The sequence below is a fragment of the Oncorhynchus mykiss genome, chromosome 3 (assembly GCF_057628025.1).
Source record: "Oncorhynchus mykiss isolate SJ-2025 chromosome 3, ASM5762802v1, whole genome shotgun sequence".
Lineage (NCBI taxonomy): Eukaryota > Metazoa > Chordata > Actinopteri > Salmoniformes > Salmonidae > Oncorhynchus > Oncorhynchus mykiss.
Window position 1 is genome coordinate 97,261,890 of NC_143024.1, and position 15,554 is coordinate 97,277,443.

The 15,554-nt window shown below is 47.1% G+C and overlaps 1 protein-coding gene across 3 annotated transcripts in view; it reads right to left on the reverse strand.

Moving 5' to 3' along the window:
• Nucleotides 1-11,259: 11,259 nt before the first annotated feature.
• Nucleotides 11,260-15,554, reverse strand: part of LOC110520668 (hyccin 2) — a 155,084-nt gene continuing 150,789 nt past the window's right edge. For all 3 annotated transcript variants that reach the window (XM_036975376.2, XM_090230510.1, XM_090230509.1), the window contains one exon: nt 11,260-12,149. In XM_036975376.2, the coding sequence (XP_036831271.1) occupies nt 11,347-12,149 (803 nt within the window). In that variant the 3' untranslated portion in view covers nt 11,260-11,346. The remainder of the gene's footprint in view (nt 12,150-15,554) is intronic.

The window sequence follows — 15,554 nt, forward strand, 5'->3', positions numbered from 1 at the left end:
TGTAAACTTCTGACCCACTGGGAATGTGATGAAAGAAATAAAAGCTGAAAGAAATAATTATCTCTACTATTATTCTGACATTCCACATTCTTAAAATAAAGTGGTGATCCTAACTGACCTAAGAATTTTTACTAGGATTAAATGTCAGGAATAAAAAAACAAAAACGCATTTGGCTAAGGTATATGTAAACTTCCGACTTCAACTGTAGGTGATCAATGCGCTTGGTGACCCAGATCAGACCAGGCCTACAGTAGGAGTATGTCGCAACAATAATGATGAGTGAGAAAGTTACAGAGGGTCAAAGATCATATCCCCAAGACATGCTAACCTCTCACCATTACCAATAACAGGGGAGGTTAGCATGTCTTGGGATTATGATCTAACCTCTCACCATTACCAATAACAGGGGAGGTTAGCATGTCTTGGGATTATGATCTAACCTCTCACCATTACCAATAACAGGGGAGGTTAGCATGTCTTGGAATTATGATCTAACCTCTCACCATTACAAATAACAGGGGAGGTTAGCATGTCTTGGGATTATGATCTAACCTCTCACCATTACCAATAACAGGGGAGGTTAGCATGTCTTGGAATTATGATCTAACCTCTCACCATTACCAATAACAGGGGAGGTTAGCATGTCTTGGAATTATGATCTTTGACCCTCTGTAACTTTGTCACTCATCATTATTCCCGATTCATTACATTAATGTAGAAGTGTTTAGAAACATATTATATTCTTATTTACAATAAAAGTGACTCCAAAATGACACATTATATTATTTCCCAATTCATTACTATTGGGAAAAAATAATCTGAAACAGGTTGTAGAGTGACAGCTTGATGTAGTTATTGCGTGCTAGGAATATGGAACCAAATACTAAACTAAAAGAGTATTGAAGGATTTATTTTCTACAGTCATTATTGGTGATCTTTATCAAGAGCTGTGAACTAGAGGGGTTGGTAATGATGGTACAGTCCAGTCAATGCAGCACCATCAACAGGCCTTACATCACACATCAGTAATACAGCAGAACAAATATCACTTCTGTCCTTAAAAGTGAAAAGACTAGTCAACTGAAAACCGGCCAATACAGCATCAACTGATGACAGATGTATAATTTTCTATAAGGAAATCGTCTGGTAAAGGAGACGAGGAGTTTGACCGCAACAGGGAAGACTGTGGGAACATCCCAAAGTGCACCATATTACCTACATAGTGTCCTTCTTCCCTATGGGCCCTGGTCAAAAGTAGTACACTATAGAGGGAATAGGGTGCCATTTGGGACTCAAAACCCTTTTGTGTCTTTGTGGCTGTTAAGAGTATAGAGCAGCTCTACAGGGTCACAATAACATGAAGAATCAGAACCAAGCTACAGACAGAATCAGAACCAAGCTACAGAGACACACAGAATCAGAACCAAGCTACAAACAGAATCAGAACCAAGCTACACACAGAATCAGAACCAAGCTACACACAGAATCAGAACCAAGCTACAGAGAGAATCAGAACCAAGCTACTGAGACAGACAGAGAAGCTCCAAACCAACTAAAACACAATGCAGCCAACAGTCATCAGCCACACCACATCCAGATATACAGTGTTGTGATTGTATTGTAGTGAGTCTGTCTGTGCGAAACCTTGTCGGAGCGAAACCACCTTGTTCGTCCTCACTGGTGTCTCAGCATGGTGGAGTTGAGGCAGGGCTGAACCCTGGTCCTCTATTCCCTATATAGTGCACTACTTATACCGCCTGTCACTATGGTAGCAATGACCCAGTGTTGTGGGATCTGTCTGTTGTTCACTACCATTCTGTTCTACCTCAGCGTGTTCCATATTCACCTGCCACTCCACCACCTGGTTAGCTGGTCCTAGTTCTGTCTGTCAGAGTTCAGGTCTATGGTTCCTACCCTGGCTCCACTCTGTAAGGTTAGAGTTAGCAGGGTCAGGGTTCAGGTCTGCCTCAACTCCACAATGCTGAGACACCAGTGAGGACGAACAAGGAGGCAGATATTATGTTCAGGTAGAGAGCGTTAGAACCTCTTGTGTCCTCACCACAAGCCAGGAGAATTCAACACATTCACAGCTTCACATAGACACTATTCTTCTGATGGAATAACAAGGGAACAAGGAGAATTCAACACATTCACAGCTTCACATAGAGACACTATTCTTCTGATGGAATAACAAGGTAACATGGAACATCTTTAAACGGTGTTGCCTGGAAGCTAAAATTCTAAATGTAAGAGGTCCATAGTACAGTCTATGTAGGAACAGTATGTAGGAGCAGAACAGTATGTAGGAACAGTATGTAGGAACAGAACAGCATGTTGGAACAGCATGTAGGTACAGTATGTAGGAACAGTATGTAGGAGCAGAACAGTATGTAGGAACAGCATGTAGGAACAGAACAGCATGTTGGAACAGCATGTAGGAACAGTATGTAGGAACAGAACAGCATGTAGGAACAGTATGTAGGAGCAGAACAGTATGTAGGAACAGTATGTAGGAACAGAACAGTATGTAGGAACAGTATGTAGGAACAGAACAGCATGTTGGAACAGCATGTAGGAACAGTATGTAGGAACAGAACAGTATGTAGGAACAGTATGTAGGAGCAGAACAGTATGTAGGAACAGAACAGCATGTAGGAACAGTATGTAGGAGCAGAACAGTATGTAGGAGCAGAACAGCATGTAGGAACAGAACAGCATGTAGGAACAGAACAGCATGTAGGAACAGAACAGTATGTAGGAACAGTATGTAGGAGCAGAACAGTATGTAGGAACAGAACAGTATGTAGGAACAGTATGTAGGAACAGAACAGTATGTAGGAACAGAATAGCATGTAGGAACAGAACAGTATGTAGGAACAGTATGTAGGAACAGTATGTAGGAACAGAACAGCATGTAGGAACAGTATGTAGGAGCAGAACAGTATGTAGGAACAGAACAGCATGTAGGAACAGAACAGTATGTAGGAACAGAACAGTATGTAGGAACAGAACAGTATGTAGGAACAGTATGTAGGAACAGAACAGCATGTAGGAACAGAACAGTATGTAGGAACAGTATGTAGGAGCAGAACAGTATGTAGGAGCAGAACAGCATGTAGGAACAGAACAGCATGTAGGAACAGAACAGCATGTAGGAACAGAACAGCATGTAGGAACAGAACAGCATGTAGGAACAGAACAGCATGTAGGAACAGAACAGCATGTAGGTACAGAACAGCATGTAGGAACAGAACAGCATGTAGGAACAGTATGCAGGAACAGCATGTTGAAGCAAGAATAGTATGTAGGAACAGAACAGCATGTTGGAACAGAACAGCATGTTGGAGGAGAACAGTATGTACGAACAGCATGTTGGAATAGAACAGCATGTTGGAGCAGAACAGCATGTTGGAGCAGAACAGCATGTTGGAACAGAACAGCATGTTGGAGGAGAACAGTATGTTGGAATAGAACAGCATGTTGGAATAGAACAGCATGTTGGAGCAGAACAGCATGTTGGAGCAGAACAGCATGTTGGAGCAGAACAGCATGTTGGAGCAGAACAGCATGTTGGAATAGAACAGCATGTTAGAGCAGAATAGCATGTTGGAGCAGAACAGCATGTACGAACAGCATGTTGGAGCAGAACAGCATGTTGGAGCAGAACAGCATGTAGGAACAGAACAGCATGTAGGAACAGAACAGCATGTTGGAGCAGAACAGCATATTGGAACAGAACAGCATATAGGAACAGAACAGTATGTAGGAACAGCATGTTGGAACAGAACAGTATGTAGGAACATAACAGTATCTTGGAGCAGAACAGTATGTAGGAACAGAACAGTATCTTGGAGCAGAACAGTATGTAGGAACAGAACAGTATGTAGGAACAGAACAGTATGTACGAACAGAACAGTATGTAGGAACAGAACAGCATGTTGGAGCAGAACAGCATGTTGGAGCAGAACAGCATGTTGGAACAGCAGTATTACTGTTGGTACAGTGATTTCCTATTGTCACTGTGTCTAAATTGGGAGCCGTGTCAGATGACTGGTCTGACGTCAGTAGAGTCTGATGTCAAGAGGTTCTGTTTCTATTGGTCCTGTTTCCTGTGAGGCCAGTCAAGAGGTTTTGTTTCTATTGGTCCTGTTTCCAGTGAGGCCAGTCAAGAGGTTCTGTTTCTATTGGTCCTGTTTCCAGTGAGGCCAGTCAAGAGGTTCTGTTTCTATTGGTCCTGTTTCCAGTGAGGCCAGTCAAGAGGTTCTGTTTCTATTGGTCCTGTTTCCAGTGAGGCCAGTCAAGAGGTTCTGTTTCTATTGGTCCTGTTTCCAGTGAGGCCAGTCAAGAGGTTCTGTTTCTATTGGTCCTGTTTCCTGTGAGGCCAGTCAAGAGGTTCTGTTTCTATTGGTCCTGTTTCCTGTGAGACCAGTCAAGAGGTTCTGTTTCTCCAGCACGTCAGTCTTTCTGTAGTTCAGTCATGTAGCTGCACATCAGCAAACATCCTCAACTTCTTGTCCTCTACTTTGAAAGTCTGTTTTCAATACAGCATCACAAGACAAAATTATCAGGAAATTCAATTTTCTTTGATTAAACAACCTTATCAATAGTTTGGAAATGATTAACTTAATAACAGAAATCCAAATAATATACAGTACCATTCAAAAGTTAGGACACACCGACTCATTCAAGGGTTTTTTCTTTATTTTAATTATTTTCTACATTGTAGAATCATAAAGAACACATCAACACTATGAAATAACACATATGGAATCATGTAGTAACCAAATCAAAATATATTTTAGATTCTTCAAAGTAGCCGCCTTGATGACAGCTTTGCACACTCTTGGCATTCTCTCAACCAGCTTCATGGGGTGGCAGGGTAGCTTAGTGGTTAGAGTGTTGGACTAGTAACCGAAAGGTTGCAAGTTCAAATCCCCGAGCTACAAATCTGTCGTTATGCCCCTGAACCCACGGTTCCTAGGCCGTCATTGAAAATAAGAATTTGTTCTTAACTGACTTGCCTAGTTAAATAAAGGTATAATACAAATAAATGAGGTAGTCACCTGGAATGCATTCCAATTAACAGTTGTGCCTTGTTAAAAAATAATAATTTGTGGAATTTCTTTCCTCCTTAATGCATTTAATGCAGTTGTGTTGTGACACGGTAGGATTGTTATATAGAAGATAACCCTATTTAGTAAAAGACCAAGTCCAAGAACAGCTCAAATAAGCAAAGAAAAACGACAGTCCATCATTACCTTAAAACATGAAGGTCAGTCAAGATCTTTGAAAGTTTCTTCAAGTGCAGTTGCAAAAACCATCAAGCGCTGGCTCTCAGAGGACCGCCACAGGAAAAGAAGACCCAGAGTTACCTCTGCTGCAGAGTCCAGTTCATTAGAGTTACCAGCCCAAATAAATGTTTCACATCTCAACCGAATTGAGAAAAGCAGCCAACTCAGCATATGTGGGAACTCCTTCAAGACTGTTGAAAAAGCATTCCAGGTGAAGGTGGTTGAGAGAATGCCAAGAGCCTGCAAAGCTGTCATCAAGGGTGGCTACTTTGAAGAATCTAAAATATATTTTGATTTATTTCACACTTTTTTGGTTACTACATGATTCCATGTGTTATTTCATAGTTTTGATGTCTTCACTATTATTCTACAATGTAGAAAATAGTAGAAATAAAGAAAAACCCTTGAATGAGTAGGTGTTCTGAAACTTTGACTTGTACTGTAGATATTTTCTGTATAATGACAAAAACATACATCAAGTTTATGGACTAAAACCTAGAGAATCACGTTTTGGTCTCATTTTCTTTTTGGCTCTAAAATCATGGTAATTGAAGAAAGAAAACATTCACACAGCGACTGTCTGAGTTGTGATTATCACATTTCCATGTTAGTCATTTAGCAGACTCTCTGATCCTGAGCCACTACAGTAGCGAGTCATTTAACAGACTCTCTGATCCAGAGTCACTACAGTAGCGAGTCATTTAGCACTCTCTGATCCAGAGTCACTACAGTAGCGAGTCATTTAGCAGACTCTCTGATCCAGAGCCACTACAGTAGCGAGTCATTTAGCAGACTCTCTGATCCTGAGCCACTACAGTAGCGAGTCATTTAACAGACTCTCTGATCCAGAGTCACTACAGTAGTGAGTCATTTAGCAGACTCTCTGATCCAGAGCCACTACAGTAGTGAGTCATTTAGCAGACTCTGATCCAGAGCCACTACAGTAGTGAGTCATTTAGCAGACTCTCTGATCCAGAGCCACTACAGTAGTGAGTCATTTAACAGGCTCTCTGATCCAGAGCCACTACAGTAGTGAGTCATTTAACAGACTCTCTGATCCAGAGCCACTACAGTAGTGAGTCATTTAGCAGACGCTCTGATCCAGAGCCACTACAGTAGTGAGTCATTTAGCAGACTCTGATCCAGAGCCACTACAGTAGTGAGTCATTTAGCAGACTCTCTGATCCAGAGCCACTACAGTAGTGAGTCATTTAGCAGACTCTCTGATCCAGAGCCACTACAGTAGTGAGTCATTTAGCAGACGCTCTGATCCAGAGCCACTACAGTAGTGAGTCATTTAACAGGCTCTCTGATCCATAGCCACTACAGTAGTGAGTCATTTAACAGGCTCTCTGATCCAGAGCCACTACAGTAGTGAGTCATTTAACAGACTCTCTGATCCAGAGCCACTACAGTAGTGAGTCATTTAGCAGACTCTGATCCAGAGCCACTACAGTAGTGAGTCATTTAGCAGACTCTCTGATCCAGAGCCACTACAGTAGTGAGTCATTTAGCAGACTCTGATCCAGAGTCACTACAGTAGTGAGTAATTTAGCAGACTCTGATCCAGAGCCACTACAGTAGTGAGTCATTTAGCAGACTCTCTGATCCAGAGCCACTACAGTAGTGAGTCATTTAGCAGACTCTGATCCAGAGCCACTACAGTAGTGAGTCATTTAGCAGACTCTCTGATCCAGAGCACTAATGAGTGCATACATTTTTCATACTTTTTTGAACTGGTCCCCCATGGGAAATGAAACTCAACTCTGGCGTGACAAGCGCCATGCTCTACCAACTAAGCCACCAAACATTCTCCAACCATAGACCCAGATGTTCTCCATAAAAACAACAAAAACAAGAGTCAGTAGAGATCAGACACTACAGGGTTCCAGCCTATAGATCAGACACTACAGGGTTCCAGCCTATAGATGAGACACTACAGGGTTCCAGTCTATAGATGAGACACTACAGGGTTCCAGTCTATAGATGAGACACTACAGGGTTCCAGCCTATAGGTGAGACACTACAGGGTTCCAGCCTATAGATCAGACACTACAGGGTTCCAGTCTATAGATGAGACACTACAGGGTTGCAGCCTATAGGTGAGACACTACAGGGTTGCAGCCTATAGGTGAGACACTACAGGGTTCCAGTCTATAGATGAGACACTACAGGGTTCCAGTCTATAGATGAGACACTACAGGGTTCCAGCCTATAGGTGAGACACTACAGGGTTCCAGCCTATAGATCAGACACTACAGGGTTGCAGCCTATAGGTGAGACACTACAGGGTTCCAGCCTATAGATCAGACACTACAGGGTTCCAGCCTATAGATGAGACACTACAGGGTTCCAGTCTATAGATGAGACACTACAGGGTTCCAGTCTATAGATGAGACACTACAGGGTTCCAGTCTATAGATGAGACACTACAGGGTTCCAGTCTATAGATGAGACACTACAGGGTTCCAGCCTATAGATGAGACACTACAGGGTTCCAGCCTATAGATGAGACACTACAGGGTTCCAGTCTATAGATGAGACACTACAGGGTTCCAGTCTATAGATGAGACACTACAGGGTTCCAGTCTATAGATGAGACACTACAGGGTTCCAGCCTATAGATGAGACACTACAGGGTTGCAGCCTATAGGTGAGACACTACAGGGTTCCAGTCTATAGATGAGACACTACAGGGTTCCAGTCTATAGATGAGACACTACAGGGTTCCAGTCTATAGATGAGACACTACAGGGTTCCAGTCTATAGATGAGACACTACAGGGTTCCAGTCTATAGATGAACAACAACAAATTGTAGCTAGTCTGTTATTATTGCTGATTCAATACAACACAGAATGCTACAGCTTCAGTCATTAAATTAATCTAATTGTCTAATGGTGTGTTGTCCTGTTGCTGTCTAATGGTGTGTTGTCCTGCTGCTGTCTAATGGTGTTGTCCTACTGCTGTCTAATGGTGTTGCCCTACTGCTGTCTAATGGTGTGTTGTCCTACTGCTGTCTAATGGTGTTGTCCTGCTGCTGTCTAATGGTGTGTTGTCCTACTGCTGTCTAATGGTGTGTTGTCCTGCTGCTGTCTAATGGTGTTGTCCTGCTGCTGTCTAATGGTGTTGTCCTGCTGCTGTCTAATGGTGTGTTGCTGTCTAATGGTGTTGTCCTGCTGCTGTCTAATGGTGTGTTGTCCTACTGCTGTATAATGGTGTGTTGTCCTACTGCTGTCTAATGGTGTGTTGTCCTACTGCTGTCTAATGGTGTGTTGTCCTACTGCTGTCTAATGGTGTGTTGTCCTACTGCTGTCTAATGGTGTGTTGTCCTGCTGCTGTCTAATGGTGTGTTGTCCTGCTGCTGTCTAATGGTGTGTTGTCCTGCTGCTGTCTAATGGTGTGTTGTCCTGCTGCTGTCTAATGGTGTGTTGTCCTGCTGCTGTCTAATGGTGTGTTGTCCTGCTGCTGTCTAATGGTGTGTTGTCCTGCTGCTGTCTAATGGTGTGTTGTCCTGCTGCTGTCTAATGGTGTGTTGTCCTGCTGCTGTCTAATGGTGTGTTGTCCTGCTGCTGTCTAATGGTGTGTTGTCCTGCTGCTGTCTAATGGTGTGTTGTCCTGCTGCTGTCTAATGGCGTGTTGTCATGCTGCTGTCTAATGGTGTTGTCCTGCTGCTGTCTAATGGTGTTGTCCTGCTGCTGTCTAATGGTGTGTTGCTGTCTAATGGTGTTGTCCTGCTGCTGTCTAATGGTGTGTTGTCCTACTGCTGTCTAATGGTGTGTTGTCCTACTGCTGTCTAATGGTGTGTTGTCCTACTGCTGTCTAATGGTGTGTTGTCCTGCTGCTGTCTAATGGTGTGTTGTCCTGCTGCTGTCTAATGGTGTGTTGTCCTGCTCCTGTCTAATGGTGTGTTGTCCTGCTGCTGTCTAATGGTGTGTTGTCCTGCTGCTGTCTAATGGTGTGTTGTCCTGCTGCTGTCTAATGGTGTGTTCTCCTGCTGCTGTCTAATGGTGTGTTGTCCTGCTGCTGTCTAATGGTGTGTTGTCCTGCTGCTGTCTAATGGTGTGTTGTCCTGCTGCTGTCTAATGGTGTGTTGTCCTGCTGCTGTCTAATGGTGTGTTGTCCTGCTGCTGTCTAATGGTGTTGTCCTGCTGCTGTCTAACGGTGTGTTGCTGTCTAATGGTGTTGTCCTGCTGCTGTCTAATGGTGTTTCCCTGCTGCTAAGGGTGTGTTGCCCTACTGCTGTGTAATGGTGTTGTCCTACTGCTGTCTAATGGTGTTGTCCTACTGCTGTCTAATGGTGTTGCCCTACTGCTGTCTAATGGTGTGTTGTCCTACTGCTGTCTAATGGTGTGTTGTCCTGTTGCTGTCTAATGGTGTTGTCCTACTGCTGTCTAATGGTGTGTTGCTGTCTAATGGTGTGTTGTCCTGCTGCTGTCTAATGGTGTTGTCCTACTGCTGTCTAATGGTGTTGCCCTGCTGCTGTCTAATGGTGTTGCCCTGCTGCTGTCTAATGGTGTTGCCCTGCTGCTGTCTAATGGTGTGTTGCTGTCTAATGGTGTTGTCCTGCTGCTGTCTAATGGTGTGTTGTCCTACTGCTGTCTAATGGTGTGTTGTCCTGCTGCTGTCTAATGGTGTGTTGTCCTGCTGCTGTCTAATGGTGTGTTGTCCTGCTGCTGTCTAATGGTGTGTTGTCCTGCTGCTGTCTAATGGTGTTGTCCTGCTGCTGTCTAATGGTGTTTCCCTGCTGCTAAGTGTGTTGCCCTACTGCTGTCTAATGGTGTTGTCCTACTGCTGTCTAATGGTGTTGCCCTACTGCTGTCTAATGGTGTTGCCCTACTGCTGTCTAATGGTGTGTTGTCCTACTGCTGTGTGATGGTGTTGTCCTACTGCTGTCTAATGGTGTGTCGTCCTACTGCTGTCTAATGGTGTGTCGTCCTGCTGCTGTCTAATGGTGTGTCGTCCTGCTGCTGTCTAATGGTGTTGTCCTGCTGCTGTCTAATGGTGTGTTGTCCTACTGCTGTCTAATGGTGTTGTCCTGCTGCTGTCTAATGGTGTTGTCCTGCTGCTGTCTAATGGTGTTGTCCTGCTGCTGTCTAATGGTGTGTTGTCCTACTGCTGTCTAATGGTGTGTTGTCCTACTGCTGTCTAATGGTGTGTTGTCCTACTGCTGTCTAATGGTGTTGTCCTGCTGCTGTCTAATGGGGTGTTGTCCTACTCCTGTCTAATGGTATGTTTCTGTGGGTCTCTGCCTGTCACAGAGGTGGAATGGTGTGTTTCTGTGGGTCTCTGCCTGTCACAGAGGTGGAATGGTGTGTTTCTGTGGGTCTCTGCCTGTCACAGAGGTGGAATGGTGTGTTTCTGTGGGTCTCTGCCTGTCACAGAGGTGGAATGGTGTGTTTCTGTGGGTCTCTGCCTGTCACAGAGGTGGAATGGTGTGTTTCTGTGGGTCTCTGCCTGTCACAGAGGTGGAATGGTGTGTTTGTGGCTTTGTCTGTCAGAGGTGGAATGGTGTGTTCCTTCAGGGAGACCCAGACCCAGGATAGCAGTAGGACAGAACCCTAACTCTAGGTAGTGGAAGTCTGGTCAGATGACTGACTATACACTCCCATTCTCAGTTAAGTTTCAAATAGATTGACTATGTATACAATTGAACACGAAGACAAAAGCCCTCTGCTATTTGTCAAAACATTAGTCTCGCTCTCTACAGGGTAGAAGACCCTGGGCTTAGTGGCCATTCAACCAAACAGGGGGTGGGCTTCAGCCATACAGGGGGTGGGCTTCAGCCATACAGGGGGTGGGCTTCAGCCAAACAGGGGGTGGGGTTCCAGTCGGAACAATAGGAAACAGAGACCGACTGCTGGGTGTGAGATGTGTGCGTGTGTGTGTGTGTGTGATATATATATATATATATATATATACATACATATATATACACACACACACCTGTATATATATGCATGTATTAATTTGTGTGTCTATATGTGTGTGCGCGAGTCTACCTCCACACCAGTTCCCGCCCTGCCAGGCCCCCCCGCCAACCCCACCAGGCTAGGCTACACCTGTGATATGATCTGCATGTTGAAGCTGGGGGAGCGGGACTGCTTGGTGAGGGGCGCTCCCGAGGAGAGTAGCTCCTGGTTCTCCTCAGGCCGGGCCAGCACCTCCTCCTGCAGGCTGATGGTGGAGTAGCGGTGGGTCCCTCCTCCCCCCACGCTGGCACCCAGCCCTCCCAGAGCCCCCTCCAGCCCCCCAGAACCTCCCAGAGCCCTCCCCAGGCTGCTAATGCTGCCGTTCAGGTTCATGTTCACACCTTCATACAACGACTTGGAGGAGGCGGAGCTGGCTGTTCGGACCAGTGTGCCGGGGGAGGGGCTGGGGCAGGGGCCAGGGAAGGACTGCTGCTTCTTGATTGGGCTGAGCTCGATGTCGATGGTGTCCATGGTGACGGGGGGAGGAGCAGGGGAAGGGGTCTGTGTTTGCTGACGTCGTCTCAGAGCTGCTGTGGGAGTGGCCACCACGGCGGAGAACAGCTCCCTGCGACTCTCCGCCACCCTCTCTCTCTGCCTCTCCTTCTCCCTCCATCTCTCCAGCTCTCTCTCCTTCTCCCTCGCTCTCTCCTGGTCTTTCATCTTCTCCATCTCCTTCTCCCTATGCATCAGCTCCCGCTCTCTCTCTCGGGACAGTCTGGCAGTGACAGTCTTCTTGACGCTGCTGCTCTTCTGACTACCCCCCCGGGGCCCGGGGCCCCCAGGCTTGGTGGCGCTGGGCTGGCTGCTGTTGGAAGCCCCTGAGGAGAAACCCTCGTCTGGGTCGTTGAGGTTGAATGACTCCTCACCTACACTCATCCCATCAGCATCTGGAGAGACAGACAGAAAACAGTATGAGAAAATAAAGTGATTAAAAACAGACAGAAAACAGGATGAGAGAATGAAGCTTTAAAAACAGACAGAAAACAGGATGAGAAAATGAAGCTTTAAAAACAGACAGAAAACAGGATGAGAGAATGAAGTGATGGAGACAGAGACCGCTGAAGCAGGATGAACTGGAAGGAACAGACCAGGGCTGCAAAATTCCAGTAAATTTTCCCCAAAATTCCCAGGTTTCCCATAAATTCCAGCAAAAACATACCCGGAATCCTCCAACCAGGATTTCTGGAAAACCAGGGAATTTGGGGAAAGTGACAGGAATTTTGCAACCCTAGAACAGACATTTTGTCTCCACTAGAAACCTGCTATAAGGTGTCACAGTGGAGACAGTCTATGCAGGCTGACTATGTTGACATGATGTCTGGCTGAGGTACAGCATCTCTGGATTATCCATCAATAACAAACAGATCAGCCACAGCTGGATGAATGGAGACACTAAAGACCATATCCAATCTGCCCTCCAAAGAAAGAAGAGAAAGAGAGAAAACAGAAGAGAGAAGACAGAAGAGAAGAGGACAAGCACATGACAAGAACACAAGCAACACGCTCTTTTGTTGCACTTCGTGATTCAACCCTTAGCTCTTATAAAAGACCTGTCAAACCACAACTGCATGGCTCTGTGGCTGGAAAATGGCTTACAGAGGGCTCTGTGGCTGGAAAATGGCTTACAGAGGGCTCGGTGGCTACAAAATGGCTTACAGAGGGCTTAGTGGCTGGCTGGCATATGGCTTACAGAGGGTTCTGTGGCTGGCTGCCATATGGCTTACAAAGGGTTCTGTGGCTGGCTGCCAAATGACTTACAGAGGGCTCAGTGGCTGGCTGGCTGGCATATGGCTTACAGAGGGCTCAGTGGCTGGCTGGCTGGCATATGGCTTACAGAGGGCTCTGTGGCTGGCTGGCTGGCATATGGCTTACAGAGGGCTCAGTGGCTGGCTGGCAATGGCTTTACAGAGGGCTCAGTGGCTGGCTGGCTGGCTGGCAAATGGCTTACAGAGGGCTCTGTGGCTGACTGGCTGGTTGGCTGGCTGGCATATGACTTACAGAGGGCTCTGTGGCTGGCTGGCAAATGGCTTACAGAGGGCTCAGTGGCTGGCTGGCTGGCATATGGCTTACAGAGGGTTCTGTGGCTGGCTGGCAATGGTTGACAGAGGGCTCAGTGGCTGGCAACTGGCTTACAGAGGGCTCAGTGGCTGGCAACTGGCTTACAGAGGGCTCAGTGGCTGGCAACTGGCTTACAGAGGGCTCTGTGGCTGGTTGGCAGGCATACAGCTTACAGGGGGCTTGCTGGTTGGATGGCATATGGATACAGAGTACTCTGTGGATGGCTGGTTGGCATATGGCTTACAGAGGGCTCTATGGCTGACTGTCTGGCATATGGCTTACAGAGGGCTCTGTGGCTGGTTGGCTGGCATATGGCTTACAGAGGACTCTGTGGCAGGATGACATATGGCTTACAGACGGTTCTTTGGATGACTGGCATATGGCTTACAGAGGGCTCTGTGGCTGACTGGCTGGTTGGCTGGCTGGCATATGACTTACAAAGGGTTCTGTGGCTGGCTGCCAAATGACTTACAGAGGGCTCAGTGGCTGGCTGGTTGGCATATGGCTTACAGAGGGCTCTATGGCTGACTGTCTGGCATATGGCTAACAGAGGGCTCTGTGGCTGGCAACTGGCTTACAGAGGGCTCAGTGGCTGGCAACTGGCTTACAGAGGGCTCAGTGGCTGGCAACTGGCTTACAGAGGGCTCAGTGGCTGGCAACTGGCTTACAGAGGGCTCAGTGGCTGGCTGGCTGGAATATGGCTTACAAAGGGGTCTGTGGCTGGCAAATGGCTTACAGAGGGCTCTGTGGCTGGTTGGCAGGCATACAGCTTATAGGGGGGTCTGTGTCTGGCTGGTTGGATGGTATATGGATACAGAGTACTCTGTGGATGGCTGGTTGGCATATGGCTTACAGAGGGCTCTATGGCTGACTGTCTGGCATATGGCTTACAGAGGGCTCTGTGGCTGGTTGGCTGGCATATGGCTTACAGAGGACTCTGTGGCAGGATGACATATGGCTTACAGACAGTTCTTTGGATGACTGGCATATGGCTTACAGAGGGCTCTGTGGCTGACTGGCTGGTTGGCTGGCTGGCATATGACTTACAAAGGGTTCTGTGGCTGGCTGCCAAATGACTTACAGAGGGCTCAGTGGCTGGCTGGTTGGCATATGGCTTACAGAGGGCTCTATGGCTGACTGTCTGGCATATGGCTTACAGAGGGCTCTGTGGCTGGCAACTGGCTTACAGAGGGCTCAGTGGCTGGCAACTGGCTTACAGAGGGCTCAGTGGCTGGCAACTGGCTTACAGAGGGCTCAGTGGCTGGCTGGCTGGAATATGGCTTACAAAGGGGTCTGTGGCTGGCAAATGGCTTACAGAGGGCTCTGTGGCTGGTTGGCAGGCATACAGCTTATAGGGGGGTCTGTGTCTGGCTGGTTGGATGGTATATGGATACAGAGTACTCTGTGGATGGCTGGTTGGCATATGGCTTACAGAGGGCTCTATGGCTGACTGTCTGGCATATGGCTTACAGAGGGCTCTGTGGCTGGTTGGCTGGCATATGGCTTACAGAGGACTCTGTGGCAGGATGACATATGGCTTACAGACGGTTCTTTGGATGACTGGCATATGGCTTGCAGAGGGCTCTGTGGCTGGCCGACTGGCATATGGCTACAAAAGGCTCTGTAGCTGACTGGCATATGGCTTACAGAGGGCTCTGTGGCTGGCATATGGCTTACAGAAGGCTCTGTGGCTGGCTGGCATATGGCTTACAGAGGGCTCAGTGGCTGGCTGGCGTATGGCTTGCAGAGGGCCCTGTGGCTGGCTGGCTGGCATATGACTTGCAGAGGGCTCAGTGGCTAGCCAATGGCTTACAGAGAGCTCAGTGGCTGGCTGGCTGGCATATGGCTTACAGAGGGCTCAGTGGCTAGCCAATGGCTTACAGAGGGCTCAGTGGCTAGCCAATGGCTTACAGAGGGCTCAGTGGCTAGCCAATGGCTTACAGAGGGCTCAGTGGCTGCCATATCGCTTACAGAGGGCTCAGTGGCTGGCTGGCATATGGCTTACAGAGGGTTCTGTGGCTGGTTGGCAATGGCTGACAGAGGGCTCAATGGCTGGCAAATGGCTTAAAGAGGGCTCTGTGGCTGGCAAATGGCTTACAGAGGGTCTGTGGCTGGCTGGCATATGGCTTACAGAGGGTCTGTGGCTGGCTGGCATATGGCTTACAGACGGTTCTTTGGATGACTGGCATATGGCTTGCAGAGGGCTCTGCGGCTGGCATATGGCTACAAAAGGC